General features: G+C 43.0%; 1 protein-coding gene across 1 annotated transcript in view; it reads right to left on the reverse strand.

The window, feature by feature from the left end:
- The window catches only part of LOC126274703 (transmembrane protein 132E), a 370,693-nt gene that overhangs the window by 195,457 nt on the left and 147,814 nt on the right, over positions 1 to 27,422 (reverse strand). Inside the window, exon 5 of the mRNA XM_049977139.1 lies at positions 10,292 to 10,629. Within this exon, the coding sequence (XP_049833096.1) occupies positions 10,292 to 10,629 (338 nt within the window). The remainder of the gene's footprint in view (positions 1 to 10,291; positions 10,630 to 27,422) is intronic.

A 27,422-nucleotide genomic window follows, 5' to 3' on the forward strand; every position in this document is an offset into this window, starting at 1 on the left:
GCCTACCACCGGTTTTGAACAAGTATTTTTCCAACATATCGAGGGAAGGTTGAAGTCCCCACCAACTATAATAACAGCACCTTCAGAAAAAGGTAATTTTACTGACAAGCGACGGGGTGTCCATCACTATAGGAGTGTATGATACATTCAGACCAAATGAAACACACATGTAACAGTAAAAGGTGGGGATGAGGACGATATCGGCCTTGTGATTTCAAAGGAACCATGTCACCATTTGTTTTAATTTGAAAATCAAATTCCCGATAATTCCCGTCTGGAACACAGCTATGTATGGGAAGTGGATCATAGTATTATGAAGAAAATGATGCATGGATTCTGGGATACTGTGGAAAGAACAAAAATAAAGCGTCTGAGATGTGGCGTTAACCGATGGATGCTGAAAATTAAGTTCATTGATAAGATAAGATCTAAGGTGGATGTCCTCAGAATCGGAAAGAAAAGTAATATATAGAAAAAACTAAGCCACGGAAGGAACAAGAAGTAATTTTTTTAAAATAAATTATTGCAGTGAAGCATGCAGTGATTTGAAACTTCTCGAGTCCCAGCCCAACAAATAATTTTAATACACTAGGAAGTTTCGAAACAATGCACATTGTAGTAGCAAACTTATTCTGGAGATTGTGAGGAAAGAGAGAAATTGGAATACGCACGACTAAATTTGCGGAAGTTAGGTGTAGCCGCTACTCTGAGGTAAGGAGATTGACGCAGTTGAGATTATTGTGAAGGACCTTCAAAACTTACTTTTTATAAAGGTACAGCAACCAGTCACAAGATGGTATAAAAAGTTCATTCACATTTAACCATCAAATTATTATGCTCACGTAGGTTACATAGCGTCATCCATGTTTACTGGCTGTTTCGCCCAATGTGTACCTACTTCGTCTGATTATAATATAATTTACGAATGATTTCATTGTACACTTCACATCTATAAGTCACATTTATAATGAAAAATTATGCTTTATCTCCTACATAATTGTTAGTTATTCAACAGAAAATGACATACTACTCTTTATTTCATATGATGTAAATTTTTTATTCGACTTTTAAAATCTGTTTCCTCACTTCTGCAAACTCACATTTTACTATGATCGTGTACTTTACATAGTATCAGAAATTCAAAGTCTTTGATACTTTATCATCATTGGAAGCTTTGTAATGCTAATTTTCAGTGAACTGTACAACACATACCTATGTAGTACATGTGTAACACAAAGAATGTTTGGAAAAATAGGATATAACTAATCAACGCACGTGTTGTCCAGGGAAATCTTACACCATCAAACAATTAACGACCACAAAAAAGTCTGCAGCTTGGAGATTTTATTTAGGTATCTAACGATGGATTTTAAAAAATCGGGGGTGATTATGGTGAATAAATTTTTTAAAACGTGCTAATGGCTGGTTGAAGTTATAATCCTTATAATTATATTACAACTTAATGTTCTAGCCAATATACACGCCTTTTTAATTCACAACTGTGTTGATCCCATTTGGTGGACATAACAGTTTACGATTCTAGAACCAGTATCTTGTTACTAAAGTAACATGTCAAGTAGTCATTTAAAATTCTGCTTATTTTAAGTGACTACGATGGGTGTTACGTGTTTATTTCATGTTTTAATACCGTATAAGAGGCGAAACCGGTAAACTGTCATCTGCCCACCGAATGCGATCAAGACGTTTTTGAAAATAGATCGCGAGCGCTAATTTGACTAAGTCAAATTTCACTGAACTTAACAGAACAGTCAAAAGACTACGGAGCAACTCCCACCCTCAACACCCCAAAAGAATGCTGCGGAGTGGGTACTTTACTATCCTACTCAGCGTAAGTACGGAAAGTTCAGTGTCACTCGGCAGACAGTGACGCGGTGACGGTTGGAACAAACGGCTTTTACTAGCTCCAAGAAGTGAACGATCGGGTAGAAGCAGATCGAAAACACAGCTAAGTTGGTTTAGAGTGAATACCGGAACAGAGAAAACCTTAAAACAAGAAACAGTCACATAGTACCAAGTGTCGCGGATTCGACGGAAGGATCATAGGGGGTCAGAACTTACTCCAAAGAACAGTTTACTAAAACCATTTACACTTTCACATGTATCAGTTTTCTCAACCTTTTAATCATCTCTTGTCAATTAATATAGCACCAGACGTAAGCGTCTTGATAATAGCTTCCTTGAGGGCTTCTCCAGATGGGTGGGGTTGTCTGCCTGAACGGTTACAGAAGTCATTTGAGGCATGTACAGACGCCCATTTTCAGGCAGATGGTCCCTGCTCTCAACAACAACATATCCGACGTGGAGGGGAAAATCCTCCACTAAAGAAATAATAAAGATTCACCTCTCCCAAACTTAGGCAGAACTTCTGCAGCTTACACGCTCGCTCAGCCATAGTCTGCAGATGTAAGGTTACGATATATACAAATCCTGAAGCGGTCGATACTAACTGAGTATATAGTACTGGAACCGCGCGACCGCTACGGTCGCAGGTTCGAATCCTGCCTTGGTCATGGATGTGTGTGATGTCCTTAGGTTAGTTAGGTTTAAGTAGTTCTAAGTTCTAGGGGACTGATGACAGATGATAAGTCCCATATTGCTCAGAGCCATTTGAACCATTTTTGAGAATATAGTAGCCTTACATCTGCAAACTAGCCGCCCGCTGTAGCCGAGTGGTTCTAGGCGCTTCAGTCCGGAACCGCGCTGCTGCTACGGTCGCAGGTTCGAATCCTGCATCACGCATGGATGTGTGTGATGCCCTTAGGTTAGTTAGGTTTAAGTGGTTCTAAATCCAGGGGACTGATGACCTCAGCTGTTAAGTCCCATGATGCTTAGAGCCATTTCTACCATCTGCAGACTATGGCTGTTCGAGCATGTAAGCTACGGAAGTTTTATTAGTTTTGAGTGATTCTGCTCACGTTTGGGAGAAGTGAGTCTTTGTTATTATTTCTTCAGCGGAAGATCTTCCCTCCATGTAGTCATTTATTTGTCCGATTTGTTGTTGAGAGCAGGGACCACCAGCCTAGAATGAGCGTCTGGCTGATTCTGAACACTATGCTACTTAACTTCTGAGGTCATCAGTCGCCTAGAACATAGAACTAATTAAACAAAACTAACCTAAGGACATCACACACATCCATGCCCGAGGTAGGATTCGAATCTGCAACCGTAGCGGTCGCTCGGCTCTAGAATGTAGCGCCTAGAACCGCACGGCCACTCCGGCCGACGAATTGGCGTCTGAACCTGCCCTATGCCCTCTTTATACACAACAGCAAAACTCTGTGGGAGTGGGAATGTAAACTTATTTAATACTTATGATACTTATCGCCACATTTAAAGGTAAATCTCTGACGAGCATGTTTTCAACAATCGGGCAGGACGAGATATATTCTTGCTCGATTGTCGAAAACATGCTCATCAAAGACTTGCCTTTAAATGTAGGGATAAGTTGAGAAGAACAAATATTGACACTATAGTTTCTCCCTTTCATATCGAAAACACATGCGAATAGACGTCAGCACAACCTAGGGGAGGTGTAAGGAACCAACTAGTTCGTCTTTCAGACACCAGGTCGGGGTGTCACATATGCAGACATCCGCCGCGATACTTGAAGAAACTAAAATCCCAGTGACGCCCAGCAAAAACAACGATTTATTAACTGTTAATCTGTCTATAAATATAGCTGTGAAATGTATTTCAAAAGAGCGATCATCAGTACTTATTCCCTTTTCTCTCTAAACGTGATGTAGAGTAAGATGTATAGGGACAAACAAAATAATCTGTAATAATTGTGACGATTTATTATATTGACTGAATTAATCTGTGTTAGTAAACACTGAAAAGAGAAAAGATAACTAATAATTCGAACCCTAATTGGTTTTGTAATGAATAACTGAGTGGTATATGCAAAAGAAGAATTTCGTAACTGAATAGAAAATACTTTCGTTCTTACTTGGGGTAGAAATGTATTTATTTTTGAAATAATTAACCCTGCTGCAATTAGTCATTGGTTAATTAATTAATCAGAAGCGACAACCATATCTTTATTGTTTCAGCTGACGTACTGACAGACGAAACGGACAGTTCTAAAATTCTTTTACCTGAAACGTACTGTAGCCAATATAACGAAAGCCCTCGGTAATACCACAAACAAAACTGAGCTGGAGGAACGTCCCCTCAAGACAAGAGTCAAGTTGAAACTTTTTTCTTTTCCCTCTCTTTACCTTTATGGTCTACCAGCATCCGTCTAAGGTGGAGTGCGAAGTAAAATACTGAGAGGTGAGTACACATTTCCATTTTTATTTGGCGTAAATTGTGATTTTGCAAGAGTTGTGAAGCAATGTTGATATTAAGTTCTCAGATCAATTTCATGACACGTGTATTTCAAATTTAGCGAGGAACACTTTTCAAATGAAATTTTTATCTAAATTTCGATTTGCTTGAAGATATGAGCAGGGATAGTCGAAGAGCCGACGAAGATAAATTATCGAATTAAAACGTTTTATGTATTTTATTGCTATTGTTATCATAACGGAAACCTAGGCGTCTGTGGAAAGTTAAAACTTGGAGGAATCAATTACAAGGATCATTCAAATGAAAAGCTCTAAAGTGCAACATAACTGCTAAAATTTGTACTTTCGAATTTGCAGCTGGAAAGTGTTATTACTGTGTTCAGACAGTTGGTAGCGCAGAAAAGGAGACTGTTTCAGTGCAACTTTTGCCGTTGGAACAGCGACCTCTGACTTGCCTTTTGAGTAGTGAAGCTGCTAAACTTGTGGAAATGCATACCTATCAAGCGTTTCCCTTCACAACAAGTCTCAGCCGCATATTGCCGGAGCAATGAGGACGACCCTGCTGCGTTTTCGATGGGAAGTGTCTGATCACGAACCATACAGCCCGGACTTCATCTCTGTTCACATGAACAGCTGGCAATGAAGACAACATTTTGGCACAGACAACGAGCTTTCTCCTCGACTTCTGTATCACCATTTATAGCCGTCCTATCACCCTCACCCCCTTCCCTCAAGTACCTTGACATCACCCTTGACCATCGCCTCTCCTGGACCCCCAAGACTATCCAAGCCAAGGCATGCTCCCGACTCCGTCTCCTCAAGCTCATTTCTGGCCGCACATGGGGTCTGGACCCCTCCACCATCCTCCACACCTATAAATCCCTCATCCGCCCTATCCTCTGCTATGCCCATCCGACCTGGATCTCCGCCCCTCCCACCTTTTGCAAATCCTTTCAAATCATGGAACGCCATGCGCTCCGCCTCGCCTATCGCATCTGCCTTCCCTCACCCATGCAGATCCTGTATGACCTCATTCCGTTCCTGCACCTCCTCAATTTCCTCGAGGGGTTACAGATCCTCTACACCTCCCACAAACTTGACCCCCTCACCCGCTTGTCCCTCTTATCCTTTCTCACCCCTGTCTGCTGCCGCGTCTCTATTCCCACATCCCACCTGCTCTCCATCTCTCCACTCTCGTTCAAGGAGGCTTCTGCCAACTCCCCCACTCCGATGATACCCTCATCCCCTCCATCTACTCCTCCTACCAACTTTGATCCTCCCCTCCACCCCGTGTTTTTTCCAAGGACACTCTCTCTCCGTTCTCTTCCTCCTCCCTTCCTCCCCCCTCCTCTTCCGCCAGACTTCCCATACCCAACTACCTACTTCCCCCCTCCCCTCTCCTCAGCCACTGGTATCTGAACCCTCCCGCTCTCCCTCCTTCCCCACCTTTTCCCTTCCGGCAGATCCCCAAACTCGTACTCGACCAGTGAACATTCGCGAGCCAGAGATCATCGCCAGTGTTTATGTGTGCCTTAGTGATTCAGTGTTTCGTTGTCTGTGGTCCATTGTTCACGTGTGACATTTCTGTCGTCTATGTTCGTATACAAGTGCTGAACGTTTTTTAATTCACTACGCTTGTGAACGGCTACATGTCTTTTTCTTTATGTGTCTACTGTCTTTTATCCACCGTTTTGATTTGTTTTCCTGTGTCTTCATGTGTACTACGTGTAATATCTGTGACCGAAGTGCGGCGAAGTTTGCCGCTTCCGGCCTACCTGTATCAGGTATCAAAAAAACAATAGAGGGAAAAAAACGAGCTATCATCGCAGAGAATTGATGGGAAACACAGGCGAATGCTCCTATGACGAGTGTATTGGAAAGTTGGAATGACGCTAAGAACAAATAAGTAAGTCGGAGCGGAAAATATGTAAAGAAATAGCTGGAAGCGTTGGCAAAATTGTTGCAAGTAAAACAGTTTTGATTGTGCAGAGACCATTTCGTGACCGAATGGACCTTACTTTTCGAACAGCCTTTGTAGTCTACAGCAGCGAAAATGAAAAATGAATTGTTTTCTAATGAAATCTTGGAAGTGGTTCCCGATTTGAAAAAACAAATTATGCCCTCATCTCCCCTCTCTCTCCCCCCCCCCCCCCCCCCCCCCGAACCGAACCACGGAACCTTATCTGTCGGGTTGCACCGTCCGCGCAGTCGCGAGAAACCCCTGTCTAGGAATAGGCTGCGCCCACACGCCTGCGCCGACTGCATATCCTACAAAACAAAGTAATCAAAATCATAAGCAATGTTCCTCGATACACACGCATCGCGGACCTTCACCGGGAATACCGACTTGAGACTCTCACGGAGGTAATCCACAAACTCACCACAAGACTATACAGAAACTCCAGACATTCGCAGAACCCGTTTATTCTGAATCTGGAGAACTACGACCACAACCATAGATGGAAACATAAAAGACCAAAAGACATACTTGTAAGGACCTAAAATCTATGGCCAAGTACAAGCAAACACAACGGTACAGGTGAGCCCCTGTTAACCAGCCACCATTACTAGATATCCAGTTGGAACACACTTGCCGAATAACTGGCACCACGCAGGGAAGCCGTACCGTACACTAGTACACTACATGCGGGCAAGCTTCCCCCCCCCCCCTCCCCCCCCCCCCCAGACACACAGACAGTGAGACAGTCTATGGCCGATCTCCAACTAATATACGAGGGCTATCCACAAAGTACATTACTTTTTGGAATTAAAAATAAATAAAGTATTGGAAAATTATTTCATTATATACAGATGAAAGCCACACTTAAATACTACTTTTCTACATAGTTGCCATTCAAATTAAGGCACTTATCGTAGCGATGGACGAGCTTGGAAATTCCTTCGTCGTAAAATTCGGCCGCCTGCGCCTTCAACCTCTTCTTGAAGCTGTATGTCATCATCAAAATGCTGCATAGCCAACCACTTCTTCATTGCTGGGAATAAGTGGAAGTCGCTCGGTGCCAGGTCGGGACGGTACGGCGAATGAGGAAACAACTCCCACTTAAAAGATTCGAGAACTTCACGAGTAGCATTTGCCGTGTGGGCCCGGGCGTTGTCGTGAATCAGCGAGATCTTTGAGTCCAACTTTCCCCTGCGCTTGTTTTGTATTGGTCTTCTGATGTTGCGCAGAGTTTGGTAATACCTTTGAGAGTTTATTGTAGTGCCTCTTTCCAGGAAATCCACAAAAATCACACCTTTTCTGTCCCAAAAGACAGTCTCCATCACCTTCCTTGCCGACATTGTCTGCATGCATTTCTTGGGTTTTTGGGGGGAATTTGTGTGCCCCACTGCATTGACTGCAATTTTGTCTCGCAGTTCACACGCTTATCCCATTTTCGTCACCAGTAACGATGCGATCGAGTAATGAGTCGCCATCTTTCTGGTAAGCGTCCAAAAACGTTAACGCTGCAGCCATTCGCAGATTTTTGTGAATCTCTGTCAAGATTTTTGGTATCCATCTTGCACAAAACTTGTGGTAACCAAGCTTTTCGGTAATGATTTCGTGCAACAAACTTCGTGATATTTGTGAAAAACTCATAGAGAGTTCCGTTATTGTGAAATTACGGTTTTCACGGACCGCGGCATCGACTTTTTCGACAAGTTCGGCAGTCACTATGCTGGGTCTTCCACTTCGCTCTTCGTCGTGAACGTTAGTTCGGCCATTTTAAAATTTTATGACCCAATGACACACTCCAGCTTCAGTAATTATGCTGTCCCCATACACTTCACAAAGCTGTCGATAGATTTCTATCGGTGTACAGTTTTTTTGCAGTCAGAAACCTTATTGCAGCACGCACTTCACACTTCGCGGCATTTTCAATTAACGCTGAACAATTTCAAACTGTCACAGTAACTCAACGGAGTACAGCACGAACCTCTCACTAGCACTGCAGGATGCCGACTGAGCGGCGGAATGCCATGACACCAAGATGGCCACGCTAGCCCCGCCCCTAACGGACACAAACGAAAACGTAATGTACTTTGTGGATAGCCCTCGTATAACGATCCTGATTGTTCCAGGGATGCAGCTGCTGCAGCAACTGGGATACATCGCCATCGCCTGCCACGGTAATGATGCATTATACCCATACTAACAAACCCAATCTAGCATGAACTATCGCAGCTAGTAAACCACTACTGCTCTTACTACCCATCCCACTGTCGCAGAGGGTTTTTTTTCCCACGGCACGAGCCTTGGCACTTTTCTTCCCTCTGCTCTTCATATTGCTACCCTCATTCGCGTTTCGTCCACTATCTATCACCTGATGGACCGTGTTAATGCTTAGTCTTGCCTAAACGCACGGACAACATCACAGCCAGCATCCTGTGATCCACCTGTTAGATAACTAACATGTTGACGGAGGTGACACGTTTGGGAGAGGTGAGTCTTTGTTATTATTTCTTCAGAGGAAGATCTTCCCTCCATTTAGTCACTTATCTTGTTGGATTTGTTTATGATAGCAGGGACCACCAGCCTACAATGGGCGTCTGAATCTGTCGTATGACCTCTTAGTGCACAGCAGCAAAACTCTGTGAGAGTGAGGCTGTATACTTATTCAATACTTATGATACCTATCATGTGTACTACTTGTAATATCTGTGGCCGAAGAACGATAAAGTTTTCCGCTGCCGGCCTACCTGTATCAGGTACCAAAAAAAACAATATAGGAAAAAAAAACGAACTGCCTATCATCGAAGAGAACTGAAGGGAAACACAGGCGACTGCTCCTATGACGAGGGTATTGGGAAGTTGGTATGACGCTACAACAAATGACTAAGTCGGAGCGGAAAATATGTAGAGAAGTAGCTGGAAGGGTTGGCAAAATTGCTGCAAGTAAAACATTTTAGATTGATAGTGCAGTTTCCCTATCGTGACCGAATGGACCTTACTTTTCGAACAGCCTTTGTAGTCTATAGCAGCAAAGATGGAAAATGGAATTGTTTTGTAATAAAATCTTGGAAGTGGTTCCCGAGATGAAAAAAGAAATTGTGCTCTCATCTCTACATCTACATATGCATCTACATCTACGTATATACTCCGAAATCCACCATACGGTGCGTGGCGGAGGGTACCTCGTACCAAAACTGGCATCTTCTCTCGCTGTTCCACTCCCAAACAGAAAGAGGGAAAAATGACTGCCTATATGCCTCTGGACGAGCCCTAATCTCTTTTATCTTATCTTTGTGGTTTTTCCGCGAAATGTAAGTTGGCGGCAGTAAAATTGTACGGCAGACAGCCTAAAGTGCTGATGCTCTACATTTCCTCAGTAGCGATTCAAGAAAAGAACGCCTCGTTTCATCTAGAGACTCCCACCAGAATTTCTGAAGCATTTCCGTAACACTCTCGTGATGCTCAAACCTACCAGTAACAAAGCTAGCAGCCCGCCTCTGCATTGCTTCCATGTCCGACCTGATAGGGATACCAAACGCTCGAACAGTACTGAAGAATAGGTCGTATTAGTAGTTTTATAAGCAGTCTACTTTACAAAGGTACCACATCTTCCCAAAATTCTACCAATGAACCGAAGACGACTATCCGCCTTCCCCACAACTGCCATTACATGGTTGTCCCACTTCATATCGCTCTGCAATGTTACGCCCAAATATTTAATCGACGTGACTGTGTCAAGTGCTACACTAGTAATGGAGTATTCAAACATTACAGTATTCTTTTTCCTATTCATCTGCATTAATTTACATTTATCTATATTTAGAGTTAGCTTTACACCAATCACAACCGAACCACGGAACCTCACCTGTCGGGTTGCGCCGTCCAGGCAGTCGCGAGTAACTGGAGGATCTGTGTCTACTTAACAGTCCCAGTGATGCGGAATTTTCTTTGACAAAAAGCCTTTTATCGAGTATCGAAATTAGGACTCGGCGATGAATCTGAATCAGTGTCGGGCAGGGGAGGCACTCACTTAACGACGAGCAGCGCGGCGGCGGGCTGCAGGAGGAAGAGTGGCGCGTGCAGGCGCGCCCGCGGGTAGAGCGGCGCGCGCGGCAGCAGCAGCGCCAGCAGGCCGTCCTCTGCGGGCGGCGGGCCGGGCGCGCGCAGCTCGCGGTAGGCGGAGGCGGCCGGCGCCAGCAGCACCGTCCCCAGCGGCGCCACCGGCTGGATCTGCACGCGCGCCACGCAGCCCTCGCCGCGCGGCTCCAGCACAGAGTACGCCAGCTGCACGCGCCGCGGTGGCCACTTGGAGGGGCCGCCCCAGCCCGGCGGCGACAGCGGCGGCCACCACGTCGCCGGCACCGTCACCTGCGAGCCACAGCCAAGCACCGTGCTGCACAGACACTGCTCCACTCTTCCTTGCAGGCACACAGACAATATAAATTCATAAACACCGTAATACACTGCCGCCCATTAAAACTGCAGCACCCTCAATGTGACATGCGACAAATGCCAAACTGTTATAATTTTTTTTTCTTCTTCTTCTTCTTCTTCTGGTTCCGTACATCAGTCGGTAGAAACGGAACCTTTATAGGCTCACTTTGTTGTCTGTCAGGGGCCTGTAGATGCACCAAGTTGAAATTTATGTTACATGTTAAGGTGTACAGTTCTACCTCCAGTTTAGGCGAGAGCGCTAATGCACTGCTTCGAGTAGGTGCGCCAGCCCCGAATAGAATCCGCCCGGTGGATTAACGATCGGCCTGGATGAGGTTTTTACGCGGTTTTCCACATCCAACCTGGTGAATACCGGACTGTTCTCCACGTCCCGCGTCAATTACACCCCTCACAGACATTTGAGAACGTTCGCACTGTTTCATGACTTACACTAGATGCAGACAGCAGGGATACACCAATTCCGTCCCGGCGCGTACGGGGTGGCGACAGGAAGGGCACTAACATCACCAATTCCATTATCCCGCGATGTAGTGGTACAAAGGCCCAAACAAACTATGATGATTAAGGTGTACAGTCCCTTGGTGATATAAAAGAGTGTAGCTTCTAAGACAGGAGATGTTTTGATATTCGTGAGCTCATTGATCAAAACGTAAAGGGCAATTCCTCTTCACCCAGAATCATGAAATTTGGCAAGAAGCAAGGTTTCATACCTTCGAAGGAAAATATCCGAAAATCCTGAATTTCTGATTATATCAGACGAAGAAACTTGTTTCTATTTGTTATGTGACTGCCTGTCCATCCATCCGTCTGTTTTCAAATCTTTGCTGCTTAGGTGGCATAATCAACGTTAGCTTCTAACGCAATGTAATCAAAACATTCGGCGATTTGTGTCACATATTTTGATACTCGCAAACTCACTCTTCAAAGCATACACGGTACTTCCTGTTGATCTAGAATAATGAAATTTGGTAAGAAACAAGGTTTCGCAGAGCAAGTAAAGGGAAAAATCCGAAATACTGAATTTGCAGACACACTACACAAAAAAAACAATATTTTGTCACTTTCTCCCTACCTCTATTAAGACTACGTTTTCTGAGGAGCGAGTATGGGTATCAAGTTGAAATTTATATCGCATACTGAGGTCCACTATCCTTTATTGGTATAAAAATTTTAAAGTTCTAAGTCAATGCAGTCGAAAGATAAGGGACTTAACCTCACATACGTTGATACTGCAAGTGCTCTCGTAAAACAAACAGCTTACTTCCCCTTGAAGTACAATCATGAAATTTGGCACGACGGAAAGTTTCGCCGGCCGGAGTGGCCGAACGGTTCTGGGCGCTACAGTCTGGAACCGCGCGACCGCTACCGTTGCAGGTTCGATTCCTGCCTCGGGCATGAATGTGTGTGCTGTCCTAGGTTAGTTAGGTTTAAGTAGTTCTAAGTTCTAGGGGACTAATGACCTCAGCAGTTAAGTCCCATAGTGCTCAGAGCCATTTGAACCATTTTTTTAACGTTTCACAGTGCAAGCACAGGAAAAAAATCACAAAATTGTTAATTTACAATCATATCACATGGAAAGAATTTTCTTTTGGTATTTATTATCCGACTTCGACCTTGAAATTAGATCATTCTCGAGAGTCTTGGAATCCTTGTGGTTGATGTCTTGCCAGTATCATGCCTGTCGATAACAGACAAAACTCGTCGAAATCTTCGATTCCCGCAGTGGATGAACTTTATTTATACATAATTATGTTCGTATGGTTCCCTCAGAGCGTGAGTGCTATTCGCACCTGTCCAGTGTTTTGCCAATTTGTTAATGCCGAAGAGTGACAGCCTCTGCCGATTTTTTCTTTTGGTACTTCTGGTAGTATTACGTTTTCGCTTTACTTTTGTTCGTCCTCTGTTTAGGTACTTGGCCAGGCTTATGATCTGTTTAGTCGTGTGTTATAGCGAAAAGGAATAAGGAAGGTACATTAAAATTTTGCGACCCGTCGATAGCGACTTCGTTAGACCACAAATTCGTATTGGGGAACAAGCAAAGGAAGACGATCGTGCCCTTTCAGAGGGATCATCCCAGTATTTGGTTTTAGCGTTGTAAGACTACAGTACACTGTCGTAAGAAAGCGTAGACTGCGGTACTTTTCCTAGTAGCTTCGATCAGATAAGATCGTAACTGCGTTGTCTGTACGTTAGGTGCGTTGTGTATCCGTTGGGCATCTCCTCATTTTGATCGCTTTGCTTCCGTATGCAATCAGTGTCTCATTAAATTTCCCTAGAAACCGGAAGCCGTGATCTGTCTGGAAATTGAGGATATGTAAAGGACCAAGCATCCTACGAAACATTTATGTTCTTCATAGTTATCCTTCCATCTGTTACTAAAAATAAATAGTATTTATAGCAATCTTGAAACTGTCAATGTTTAATTCATGTTTTATTCGCAAATTATTGATTCATAAAGTGAAAGAGGAACGTTGTAGTGAAAAATCACACAATATATGTTTACCATATATATTGGAAAACGAAGTTTCCTCAAGTAAATGGTAAAATTAAGAAAACGTAAAACAAAAACATATCAAACCTCATTTCATTACTTCGTCAAGATCATATAAGACATGTTTCTGTTATTCATAAACAACTTTCGCACTTATTAACAATAACAGGAAACTCTTTCCTAAGATCATAATGAAAAATGCTCTATTGAGTAGAAAACAACAGTAATTCATAGATTTTTAATGTCTGTGTACATAAACTGTGCTTGCATCAAAAGTAATTGCTTTGGTTACAAAAAAATCACAGAAGTCACGCGAGCAACTAATTTTTATTACTTATAAAATGCAATTTATATTTTGTACCAATGGACCAACACTGGGCGATGTGTAGTTTTAATCATGTGAAAACAAACAAAACAAAAACAAGAAGCAAAGACAAGTCGTCGGCTCCCATTTTCTCTTTCACACATTTATTTATGTTTCTTTCCCTACTAATGCTTCCAATACTACCTGTAATCCTACCTTTTATCACATTATTTATGTACTGCCCAAACTTCCGAACCACTTGGGTAAAGCGCAGCTCTATCCTTGAGCGATTTAGGGAAATGACGAAAAACCTAACTGTGGATGGGCGGATGTGAATCTAAACCGTCGTCCTCCGAATGCGAGTCCATTGTGCTAACCACTGCACCAACTAGTTCGGTGTGTTACTGTGTTACAGGGGTTTTCACCAGTTAATTGTTGCCAACTGCTTTGTCTCGTTGAATACACCGGTTCTCGTTAGATCACCAGACGAACGTCGTGCGTGCCCAGTGCTTGGATGCTGTTGGCTATAGGAGAGCTGGTGGCGTAAAGTTCCTGATCGCCAGACTTTGCGCCAATGTTTTGGATTAAATTCCAAACCTCTAAGCAGTCTCTCTTGGAGTGTTGGCATGTGACACCGTTGACGGTGGTTCCTCCGTCGGATGCGGCGTTAAGTCCATCGACACCCTTGGTGCTATCTGAGAGTGGTAGGCTAAACCTAGCTTTCACGCTTCACCTTCTCGCATCACCAGTCAACACAAACAAGACTCTACACTACAATCACTCATTCCTGTCACCTCCACTTATCAGAGACGTTTAAATACGCAACTCTCACACTTTAAGAGAGAAAGGTGTCATTTTGCATGAAGGATAGAAAAATCTTTTCAATCAGGCTCCCAGCCGGCAGTGCCATACAGCTTTCGAAGTTATTTAATTGCTGTTCCACATTTCAGTCAAGTCTTCCTACACCCTCTATCCTGAGTTTTAGAGTGCGTTTTTCATGCGTACTCTGGACATTTTATATTTATATCACCTTTATGAGTTTGCTCGTCCTACATTTTCAAGCTGTCACATAAATCTTCTGCGACTATTGACGAATAGCTTTTCCACGTAGTGTTTGACTTTACCGACCAGAAATTTCTGTTACAATTCCTCGTGTTCTAGCCCAGCTTGGGATTCCCAGCTTCAGTTTCTTTTTTATTTTATCGTTTTTTCTCCCTCTATCTAGTGGCTACAGCTTTCGGATGATGGATACGCAATTTACGTGCCTGGTTGAGATCTTTACTTGTGAGAAAAGGCATGAACGCTCACATCATCTTCGTGTTGTTTAGTTTTCGTTCCTGGATATAGGCGTATATGGAAACCTCTTGGACATGGCTCCTAGGTATTTTACAGCGTTGTTCTCATGAAGTTTCTTAACCCTTTCAGACCCGACTTTTTTATGGTGGAAGGAAAATTCTTATTTATGTGGTAATGCTCTTAGATGACTTTTTAAAGAATTTATGTGCAAGTTTTATACAAAATACTGTGCCTGTTTTCAAAATATATTTCATATATTTGACTTCATTATATTGACCAAGATAACTAATTTCGAAATTTTCTCTACTGTAGTAATTAGTAAAATATTCATTCAATAATTATCATTCAAAATAACAATAAAAATATTGGATTATACGGTGTAATATATCGAACCAACCACAACTGTGTATACTGTTGTTCATCATTTGCTACATTGTCCTGCTGATGTTTTCACAATGAAGCACAACAGTTGGCAGCACTTGCACAGGATGGAAAGATTGAACACTCACAGATGTATGCTTCAGGTTAACATTGGTAAAAAATACTTCTGCTGCAGCCAGGACATAGTTAACTTTAATGAACACAATTGTAGCCAGAGGGTCTGAAAGGGTTAAGTGCTTGGATATTCATATGATTGTCATTTCTGGGCAATCGCACAGATTAGGCAGGACAAATGCCATTTACATGCTATGTTCAGAATACAGAATATGATCGTTTATTAGAAAGCAGTGGCCGGCCAGAGTGGCCGAGCGGTTCTAGGCGCTACAGTCTGGAACCGCGCGACCACTACGGTCGCAGGTTCGAATCCTGCCTCGGGCATGGATGTGTGTGATGTCCTTAGGTTAGTCAGGTTTAAGTAGTTCTACGTTCTAGGGGACTGATGACTACAGCAATTAAGTCCCATAGTGCTCAGAGCCATTTGAACCAAGAAAGCGGTGAGATACCCCTTGGAAGTTCGGCTGTACCGCAACACATTCAGGCTGCCGGCGAGTCTCGCCGCAACTCAACCGACGGTAACAAACACTAGAGGCTTCGTGAGTCCACTGTCCGTAAATATAATCATATTTAGCGGCAGACTTACGGAAAGCTCTGCACAATATAGAGGCTCCAATGTCGCACCAATGAATGCCACAATCACGGAAGTATTTTCCTGCACAGATCGCGAGCCGCCTGGAAAGCGATCGTGTAATCTTCCGCCAGGGGTTCATAGAAGTGGTAGCCCAACTCATGATCATAGACAGTGTTTTTGCCGAGCTCCCGTCCTGGACATCAGCTGCCTGCTAAAGCAGTCAGCACCGCCGATAACAGCGTGCAACAGGTTACCGAGTCACGTCGCTGCAGCCACGAGTGGTTGCCGCCTGCCACCGACTTCAGTCTTATGGTTACAACTCCGTATGCTGTATGTTCTGCTACGCCGTCATCGTGCAGCCGTCGTTCACCCGCCGGCCACGGCCTCGCTTGACGCCGTATATAGATATTCTGCAAACCACCGTACGGTGCGTGGCGAAGGGTACCCTGTACCAATACTTGCCATTTCCCTTCCTCTTCCACTCTGCCTATATGCCTCCGCATGAGCCTTAATTTCTCGCATCTTATCTTCGTGGTCGTTACGCGCAATGTATCTTGGCGGCAGTAGAATTGTTCGGCAGTCAGCTTCAGATTACGGTTCTCTAAATTTTCTCAACATCTTTTCTCGAAGACGACGCCTTCACTTCAGCAGTTCCCATTTGAGTTGCAGTAGCATCTCTGTAACACTTACGTGTCGTTCGAACCTACCGATAACAAATGTAGCAGCCTGCCTCTGAATTTCTTCGATGTCTTCCTTCAATCCGACCTGGAACGGGCCCCAAATACTCGAGCAGTGGTCAAGAATAGGTCGCACCAGCGTCCTATATGCGGCCTCCTTTACAGTTGAACCACTCTTTCCTAAAATTCTCCGAGTAAACCGAAGTCGATCATTCGCCTTCTCTACCATAGACATTACATGATCGTTCCACCTCATATAGCTTTGCAAAGTTACGTCCAGATATTTAAATAACTTGACTGTGTCAATCAGGACACAAGCAATACTTTATTCCGAAAGTTACAGGTTTGATATACATACTCATCCGCATTAACTTACATTTTTCCACATTTAGGACTAGCTGCCATACATCACAACAACTGGAAATTTTGTGTATGTCTTCTCGTATTTCCTACAGTCTCTCAACTCCGACACCTTATCGTACACCACGGCATCATCAGCAAAGAACCGCAGATTACTGCCCGCACTATCTGCCAAATTATTTATGTACATAGAGAACAACAGCTGTCCTGTCACACTTCCCTGGGGCACTCCTGACGATATCCCTGTCCTTGATAAACATTCGCCGTCGGGGATAGCATACTGCGTCCTATTCCTTTAGAAGTCTTCTAGCTATTCACATATCTGTGAACTTTTCCATATGCTAGTACCTACATTAACAGTCTGCGTATCAAATGCTTTCCGGAAATCTAGAAATGCGAAGTCTACCTGTTGCCCTTCATCCATAGTTCTCAATATATCATCTGAGAAAAGAGCAAGCTGACTTTCGTACAAGTGATGTTTTCTAAAACCATGCTGATTCGTGTACATAAGCTTCTCAGTCTCAAGAAGGTTTATTGTATTCGAACTGAGAGTATGTTCAAGGATTCTGCAGCAAACAGAAGTTAGGGATATTGGTCTGTAATTTTGTGGGTCCATTCTCTTCCCCTTCTTATATACTGGAGTCACCTGCTCATTTTTCCAGTCGCTTGGGACTTTGTGCTGGTCGGGAGATTCACGATAAATGCAAGATAGGTAAGGGACCAATGCCGTTGAGTACTCTCTATAAAATCGAGCTGGGATTCCATCCTGGCCTGGTGATGTATTTGCTTCCAAATCTTGCAGTTGTTTCTCTACGCCCTGTATGCTTTCTACTATGCCGTCCATATGGAAGTCTGTCCGATGGTCAAATGACGGTTTGTTTGTACGATTCTCCTGTGTGAACGATTTCTTGAACGTGAAATTTAAAACTTTGGCTTTCGTTTTGCTATCTTCAACTGCCACACCAGATTGGTCAACAAGGGACTGAATGGAAGCCTTAGACGCGCTTAGCGCTTTTACATAGGACGCGACTCTTTTATTGCCTCGGTCGTCAACAGATCCAGCCATTGCTTACCACTGACCAATGTCTCGTGGGACAGACACTGTGAGACGTTTTCTGTATCAGTGATCAAACGTAGGTTTCCTATTGGTGAATAGAGTGTTAGCCTTATTTTTGGCGTCAAGCAGTAACTTTTATTTTTTTGTTACTCCTGTACCATGTTCAGTGATATAAAAAACATTATCCAAAACTACTGGTTGCTTATCAATAAGTGTGTTGTTTCCCTTGCGCTCACGGGCATAAAGCAAACTTATATTAGTGTGGTCAATAAGCGTTGCATCATCGGTAAAGAGCGCACGTTGGAAAAAAAAAACGTACGGCTGCCTCTCAGTTGCTGAAGGGCAAATGGAGAAAATTCTGTATGGCTTTCGAAATCACGGCCGTCGAGTGCCTGATGTGGTGATAGATGATAGGGTTGGAAATTCTGTCGAGGCAGAATGCGAATAACACTTATCTGGTTAACTCCGCATTCCTTGGCAATATGTCTCGTACCAGTGTATGGATTCATTAGCGTCGTAGCCAGAACAGCTCCTTCGTGTTCTTTGTCAGCTGCAACCTTCTTTCTTGTCCTCTTTTTGACGTTTTGACTGCTGATCGGGACAGATAGCCCTGTATCGGTGTAATGTTTTTAGGGCGTTTCTTTCACATTAAACATATAAAAGTAGTATATCCAACTTTTCCTCATTGGTGTGCATGCCTGAACGCAACTAATGTTAAAGCTGAAATGAGCAGCCTGCAGTGCAGAAAAGTAAACAGGCAAATTAGTTGACTTCTGTCACAGCTCTCCTTGGCAGTGTTTGCACCGCTAATGCCGATTCCGGCCACCGTGCTCTCAGAGTCTAGAACATTTCTCGAACTCTTTTACGACGGGTTTCAACGTCAACATTCACAAACGCTGTGTCACTATAATTCTCTTCTCATGAGCAATCGATTGCAGCTACAAAACGTATACAGTTCTATAAAAAAAAAAAACTTGCTTCAATATCTCCGTTGATACCATCACTGAAAAAGTCACCAAATAGCAAATAAGTTCCCCTCGATGCTCTAACATGTGTGGAAAACCGTGTTTCACGAAATGAAATGCGTGTTACGTCTTACGTGACTCACCTTGTATAAGGGGCCATCAAAAAGTTTCCGTTTGAGAGCTTTGCTGAGGCGTACATGCAGCGTAGAGCGACTAAGGTATCAGTACATAAGCATCAACATGTGGGCAAGGGATTAGTGTGGGATTCATGTCTTTCCTACGTGCGTATAGAAAGAAGGGCAGGCTTCAGTCTGGAGCCGCGTGACTGCTTCAGTCGCAGATTCGAATCCTGCCTCAGGCATGGATGTGTGTGATGTCCTTAGGTTAGTTAGGTTTAAGTAGTTCTAAGTTCTAGGGGACTGATAACCTCAGATGTTAAGTCCCATTGTGCTCAGAGCCATTTCAACCATTTCTGAGTAAATAAGGAAACGTTAACTCAGTCGACGTTATCAACAAATGCGTCCAAACAGGACCAACATGACGTTATTCATTTCTGGCCGCCGAAGGACAAACATTACTAGATATTCATCGGAGAATGAGTAATGTGTGTGAGGCACAATGTCTGTCGAAGACTACCGCTGTGAAATGGTGCAGCAAGTTTCGTACTGATCGCAATTCGACACAAGACGCCGAGAAACACAGCTGGAAGACACTCGAGCACCCACCCTGCAGTTTTGTCCGGTCACCACGCGATTATCACGCCTGCAGTACCTTAAGAAAGGCCTTGAAGGGTCAACGATTCCTGTCGGTCGAGGATGTGTAGCAGGCAGTTATGGACCTCTTCACGCAGCAGGGCACGGCATTTTACCAAAGGCTTATCTTCAGTCTGGTGTATCATGGGATGATTGGGTCAATGCTCACCGTGATGTCGTCTTGTTGGCGGACCAATTCTGTACTGCACGACCTTCATATTGAAACTTTTTGATATCACTTATATAATCGATTTGTTTCAAGTGGGTATGCTCCGCACCCAATGTGCCGAGACCCTTAGAGAATAGGCATATCGTTCGCTCAGCTGTGCGGGATCAAACAAATGGATCACGTAATTTGAATCAGGTGACTAGCTGTTAGCAGCAAGACAAGTATTATTACGGACAGTTCCAAGACGTCTTGGATACATCTCTCTGTCAGCACGACCACATTGATGCCATTTTTCCAGTCGCGGCATCACAGAAGCCACGCCGACCGCTGTTCGTCCAACGACAACACAGGACTCAGTAGTGGCATCATATCACCCTTTCAGACGAATTCCAGTATTAGCGTATCCGTGTGTGGAGGCTTCGAGGAGATGGATCACCACCAATCTCATAGGGCCCAGCACCTGGCGTGACGATGGTTGCTGCGTTTGGGTATACAACAAGACTGCCTTTGGTTAGCATAGCCAGTAATCTGCTCTGTATCAGTTACGTTGCTGGTCCTGACCAGTAGGTGGATAGTCAGTTGTGTATGAATACTCGTAGACGTCTTAGTATCATGTTTGTGCTCTGTATTTATTTTATGTTTGGCATGTAAATTTCTGGCGATGTTTACGAAACATGTAACACTAGTTACAGTACTGATAAAAATATTATGTAATGTGATAAGGCGTAAGATCCGAAGATAACAACACAGACAGGCCTTATCTTTTAACAAGATAACACAAGACCGAATGTAGCCCGTGTTGCCTGACCTGTCCCATTACAGAGGGCATTCGACACTTGTTCCTGCCAGTAAGTCCTCCGCATTCCTCGCGCACTGAAATGATCAGGTCATGAACTGTCGAGAGACTGGGGCGCCATCGCCTCGTCAGCCACTACGACTGATGAACTCTAGTACAGGACGAAGAGCGCGTAATTACGTACCCGCATCTGTCGCTCAAGTTCATTTCGATTCTGTGTCCAGCAGAGCTACAGCCATTGTTGCTGTCAGACGCGGCAAGCTGCGTACTCAAATTCGCACCCTTTGCACCCACAAGCCATATATAAATTTAATCACGTATTCTTCCTACTAACTGCATATGTAGATTAAGGAACATTTTACTTCCAGGATGAATTTTTGATTCTGCAGCGGAGTGTGCGCTGATATAAAACTTCCTCCCAAATTAAAACTGTTTGCCGGACTGAGACTCGAACTCGGGACGTTTGCCTTTCGCGGACAAGTTCTCTACCCACTGAACTACTCAAGCACGAACCATGACCCCTCCTCACAGCTTTATATCCACCAGTACTTCATCTCACACCTTCCAAACTTCACACAAGTTCTCCTACGTACCTTGTGGGACTAGCACTCCTATTGCGCAGACGCGGTTTAGCCACATCCTGGGGCATGTTTTCAGAACGAATTTTTCACCCTTCAGCGAAGTGTATACAGATTAAAACTATGTGCGCACCGAGAGGACTGCAAGTTATGCAAGTTACGCAGGAGAAGTTTTGTGAATTCTATAAGCACTGGTCGTGCGTCATCCTTGGATAGCTCAGTCGGTAGAGAACTTACGCGCGGAAAGCAAAGCTCCCGAGTTCACGTCTGGGTCCTCCACACAATTTTAATCTGGCAGCAAGTTTAAATATTTTATTTGTCTTCCTGGTGTTTAATGGCCAACTATATAATTTTAACAAACTGAAAGAGGGAGTTATTATAAATGAAATATGGATTCCGATTTTGCACAAAGAGAGGAATTATGGCAATCGATTTGTTATAATCGAGAATGGTTTCGCCTGTACAAGACTATCATGTCAGATCAGCATTAGCTGACGGAGTGCACACAGCTCATAATTTCCCTACAAATTCCGACCCCTTGGGTTTTCTACTCAGATACTGAAGATTTCCCTGCAGACGTGGGTGTAATATTAGTGAATAGCAGTACCCATCGATGCTCTCTGCCCGGACGTTCGAACAGAAATAAATATCGATAGTTCATAACCTCACTGTATTATAACTAGAATTTTTAATGTGTTCTGATTACTGCAGTGAGTATCTGGCATGTGTGAGACAAACGAAAGTAGTGCTCTATCCCAACTTCACCCTCAACATCAAAATTGGTGCCTACACGTGCCTCCGAATTTGCTTTCTAATGGGTACCCTAGATCAGTCCACTGTCGCATGCGTCCCGCTGTTACAGCGTTGCTATGATGAAATGGTCGTCACCTGTTATGATATTGGTTAGCCTGCGCAAGATTTTTAGAAGTGCCACTCTCTGATGGTTTGTGTCGCTTTGAGACATATACGTTATTTTTAAACGGAAAAAAGCAACACTAAGATTTAACGTGACATTCATCAAGAAGTCGCTGTAAATGGCGTTCAAGCTCTAGTTGGGGGAAGGGAATAGGTCGTCTCTCCCAAATCAATCGTGTTGGCTTTCCTCTAAGTGATTTAGGGAAAACATGGGAACTTAAATGTGGATGGCGGGGCGGGAATTTAAATTGCCGTCCTTACTACGGAGACCCGTGCCTTACCAGCACTGTTAGTAATATGAATCACCGACCACTGCCCATTATTTAAGTAATTTTCCGTCTTGATCCGCTTTTTATTTTTTTGTACAACGTAACACCATTTGGCTTGGGCCAAAAAACAATCAAAAGAACTCGATATTCAGTATCTCATCAAATTCCGACCTACCTATATCTGTGCCACGGACTCTTGCTAGGTATTTTAATGCATTCTGGTGATAGCTTAAGACGAAACGACTTCAAGTTTGTAGTTTATAAGATGACAAAGTGATAAAGACGAAAGATTACATTATTATTCTGACCAATGCACCATACTGCTCGGTAGTATTTTTCTGAGAAACATAAAACGAAAGTGGTGATATCGCGTAACTTACTTTTTTGAAAAGAGAGAAACAAAAATGATCCATTAATTTGGAATGAAAATGTTTGACTAAAGAAAATGTCTTTTACATTTATTAAAACCCTCGGCTAAATTTCCTCAGGGCGCTATGGCCAGAAATATCGTGCATATTCCAACGTGAAGACATCCGTCTTACTTACGATGGATAAAAAAATTTCTTTCTTTAATGTTACGCGACAAGCAAATTTAATATGATATTAAAACAATTATTTTTCTCTGTGAGGCTTAATGCTCCAGTATAGCTGCATACGTGCAATGGTAGCGTACACAATTAAAATGATTCCTTTCAATAAAACTGAACCTCTGGCCTAAAATGAAATGAAAATTATTATGAGACGCCGTTTTACATTTATTGGGATTAAATCCTTTCAATACTTTCAGAATTACATAGCTATTAATAAATTTTTATCAATTTTAACAGCAATGGCGTCGCTTCAACAATGCAGTTAAAATGGCAATGGCAGCGTTATATTGCAGAAATGTAAGCCCAGGATGGCTTGCCATGCACGGCAACAACACGGAGTGTGCAGTGTCGTCGACGTGCCACTGTCCTGTGCGGCTGCCGCAAATCACAACCAAAGGGGTCTTATTATCAAATGGAATGGTGACCCAGACCGTCACTCCTCGATGTCAGGCCGTATGTTGGGCAATAAATAGGTTGGTATTTCACACTGTCCAGGGTTTCTCCAGCCACGTCTCACTGGTCATCGGAGCTCAGTTTGAAGCGGAATTCATCACTGGACACAAGTCTACTCCAGTCATTGCGAGTCGAGGCCAAATAAGTCCAACAACTCTATTCACCAATGCTAAGCCGAATAACTACCAGAAAAATGGCCAGAGGTGGACAAACGTGTTATTGACTTGCTCAGTAAGTGAAGCTTATAAATAAGTCACCCAATTTTTCTGAATTTTAATAATGCGTTTGTCTGTACATGTACATCACATCTATTTATTTCCGTTCCACTCGCATAATTCCTTCGTGATACGTCGGGTTTTTTTTTCAGTATATTTCAAATGAAGAATAAAGTGAGCTCAGAAAATATCCTTGAAAAACCTACGAAATTTCGTCAGTGGAGTGCAAGTTCACCCTAACCTAACGTTAGCAAAATTTAAAAGGTAGTAAATCAATGAGTGAAAATGGTATAAGAACAATAATGCGCGTATGAACAACGAATGAGAAATATGAGGCTTTCCATATTTAATTTTCGCGTTTAATAGCAGACGCATGACGTGCACATCCATATGCACACATATACGGTTTCGTGTTTATGAAAGGTCAAATGGCCACATGTGTCTGACGCTTGCGTTGCGTGATATCCATTACGATGAGGTACTGGGAGTTAACAGATTTTGTTCTCTTCATAGCGCACGTCAGGCCGAACGCGATCGGAAATTACTAGCGCACGCTGTGTTCACTGGGAAAATTGATTACCAAAATTCCTTCCACCCATTACGTAGTATTTAGTTACAAAGAACCATCCTCAAGAATTTTTATTATCGTTTCAGTAACATTCTCGATCATGTTTATGCTTAGCTCAACATTCCCTACTTTTTTAACACGTATTTATTAGGTTGCTTCATGTCTGTTTTTTCCATATAAACATTGCAATTGATTTTAAACAACCTTCCAAATTACTTAGAGACTTGGGAGGAGTAAACAGGTGACAATGAAGTGTAATGCAGAGCACCGCCTGTCCAACTCGAGTTCCTGCCCGATGGATGTGCTTAGCAGATTGTTACAGCCCCTAATGGCGCAAAGTGTGTAAATTACCTTATACAGAAAGAACCTGCGACAACCCACTCTCTATTTCTTGTGCCTTTGTCACACAGGTTTCGCAGCGGCGGCATGATTACGGTCGAATTTGGCATGGTTAACTGAAGGGGTGGTCACATGCTCTTCCTGTCGTCACCCCCCCCCCCCCCCCCCCCCCGCCTTCGGGACGGAATCAATGTACCCTAGCTGCCTTTGTTTACTATAAACATGAATTGGTGCGAACGTGTTTCAAATTTCTGCGAGTCGCGTAACTGAGCCGGGACGTGGGGACCAGCCCAGTATTCATCTAGGAGGATGTGGAAAAAAGCCTAGAAACAACATTCCGGCTGGCCAGCACACCAGCCCTCGTCGTCAATCCGCCTGGCAGAATCGATCCGGGAACGGCGCGCCTACCCGAATCAGGGAAATAGCGCAATAGCGCTCTCGGCTAACCTAGTGGGTTCTGCGAAAACTCACTGTATGTACGAGTGTATGTGCACCTCTTGAATGCCTGAAAACATTTCTACCAAACTGGGCACACATATCATTCACAACGTAGACAAAATTGCAGTGACATTAAGACCATCCTCAGCACCATTACAGCTGAGGAAGGGGGTAAAAAAGAGGTTATAAAAGAGTAACCCAGGGCCGGCTAAAGGAATTTCAGCTAAATTTGGTATATACATCACTCATTTTACCAAAATTTTATTAGTTAGCTCTCTTGTCTGTCTGTCTGTTAAGCACACATTTTGTAACTGATTTTAACCTAACTTGCCGATGAGCTAGAAACTTGAAACTTTCAACATAGCTCAGACCTGCTTCTTTGTGTGGTGTATGGAGCGGGGTAGTTTCTTTACCACTCTTGTCTCTTCATGAGCTAAAGATTTGAAACTTACAATGTATCTCACAGTTGGATGATAATGCATTATTAATTCTCATTCCTGTCTGGCGTGTAGCGAAAAGTACTTTAGTGCCACGGCCATTTCCCTCTTTCGGGCTCCAGTGGTCAATGGTTCGTGGTAAGAACAATTGTTGGTAAGTTCTTAGTCCTTGAAAACAGCCACAAGTCGCACCTAGTATTTTCGTTTACCTGTTTCGCTCGTCAAATGAACAAGAGCACCATCAGAATATACAGTTGAAAGTTTGCTAAAAGGAGTAAAGGTTGCGTTTACAGTTGTCTGACAGCTATAAAGATTACGGTTACGTTTAAAGTACAGTAGTAAATGACAACATCGACAGCGCCACAGATGAATGCCTGCTCTTGCTAAAAAAGATTGTTGGGCAAGCCTACATGTGAGCTCAACCCTCTCTTTCACCTTTACAGGTAGGAGAAATCAACATGTTGGTTGATACAGATGAAAAGAAACTGAAATAAATTTTAAACTTACCAAATGTCTCTGTTGTAATATCAGCAAGATGTTTTAAATCGATTGAAAAATTTCATACATACAAGACTAAAAAGCAGAAAATAATTATTTAAATAAAAGTAAGTTTTTAAGTTAACACTTTTTAAATCAAACTAAAAGGTCTATAACAATTTCAGCTAGCCCTATTTACAGATTCACCCAACACAGATAGTTCTGATAATTTATGATTATGAATTTTGAATAGCTATAAAAGGATTGGATGCAACACTTAATTAAGGCATGAATAGTTCACCTCCTAACTATTATCTGTTGCATTTTTCCCATTATAAACCTCACAAGCATTTACAAAGCTATCAAAAATAGACAATCAAAAATTTTCAGAACTATCTGTGTGGGCTTAGGAATATGTGTGGCGCTAGGAGAAATTATTGAATACTTTTTAGTCTAGTTTAAAAACTTGAAGTACTAAAAATTTGTTTTTATTTAAATATTTATTATTTCTGCGTCTGACGTAATCTGTTACACATAGAATGTATCCATTACATAGAATGTATCCATTATCCATTTTGCTAACTTGACCTTGTGCAGTCATTACAGCGTTAGGACTCATCTGGAAAAAATGTATAGCATAACTTCTCAGTTTCATTCCCTTACCTTCTACGGACGCAGCAGCTGACATCTGGCATTCATTGTATATGGGCTTTTTCCAACTTGGAGCCGATTGTTTGGTCTTTCTCTGATCCACCTAAAGTGGTTTGTGACTGAAGCCTCCCTAAGTACTGTGACTCTTCCATGACGACAGAGATTTCACAGCAATACTTGCGAAAAGTCCTCGCAGCAACAACACCATCCAGTGGAATGCTATTAGCGGATGGCATGAAACGATAAGCCAAAATGCTTACATTATGCTCCTGAGACTAACTGACTAAAAACACGCAGTGTATGAATACTGTTCAGGAGATGGCAGCCATCCTCTCTGTAGGAGAAAAGTCATGGATTCTCTGGGGTGGAAGTGATATCTATGAGTTTAACATTACCTAATAATCAGTGATCAAAAAAATGATTTTTATAAAGCGGAAAGCCTACAACACTTAGAAATAATGCTCCTATACCCGGGGCTTATCTGCGTGGAAAACCAATTTTTTCCATGGTAACTTGAAGTCCGATGTCTTTGTGTGACCTGTGACGAACTGACTTTGTTCTGTTAATCTACCTTCCGTTGCTGAAATTATCGTGAGTGCTAGTAGTTGTTAGGAGGAGATGTACAGAATGTTTATGGTGTACGTTTTCGAGTCCAGTGGTCAAACCTCGGAATCTTAGTGACTGCACAAAGAGAGCTACAGAGAATTAAATCTCTAATATTCGGAGCAAAGCATCACGTAGATTGTCTCGCGAGTCACAGAACGCGTGGGTTCTTGCCACGACCTCTCCGACTACGAAACAAAGGACGTTTCAACAATATAGGAGATTTCTGATACCAAA

Source organism: Schistocerca gregaria, chromosome 1, assembly GCF_023897955.1.
Source record: "Schistocerca gregaria isolate iqSchGreg1 chromosome 1, iqSchGreg1.2, whole genome shotgun sequence".
In the NCBI taxonomy this organism is placed as follows: Eukaryota; Metazoa; Arthropoda; class Insecta; order Orthoptera; family Acrididae; genus Schistocerca; species Schistocerca gregaria.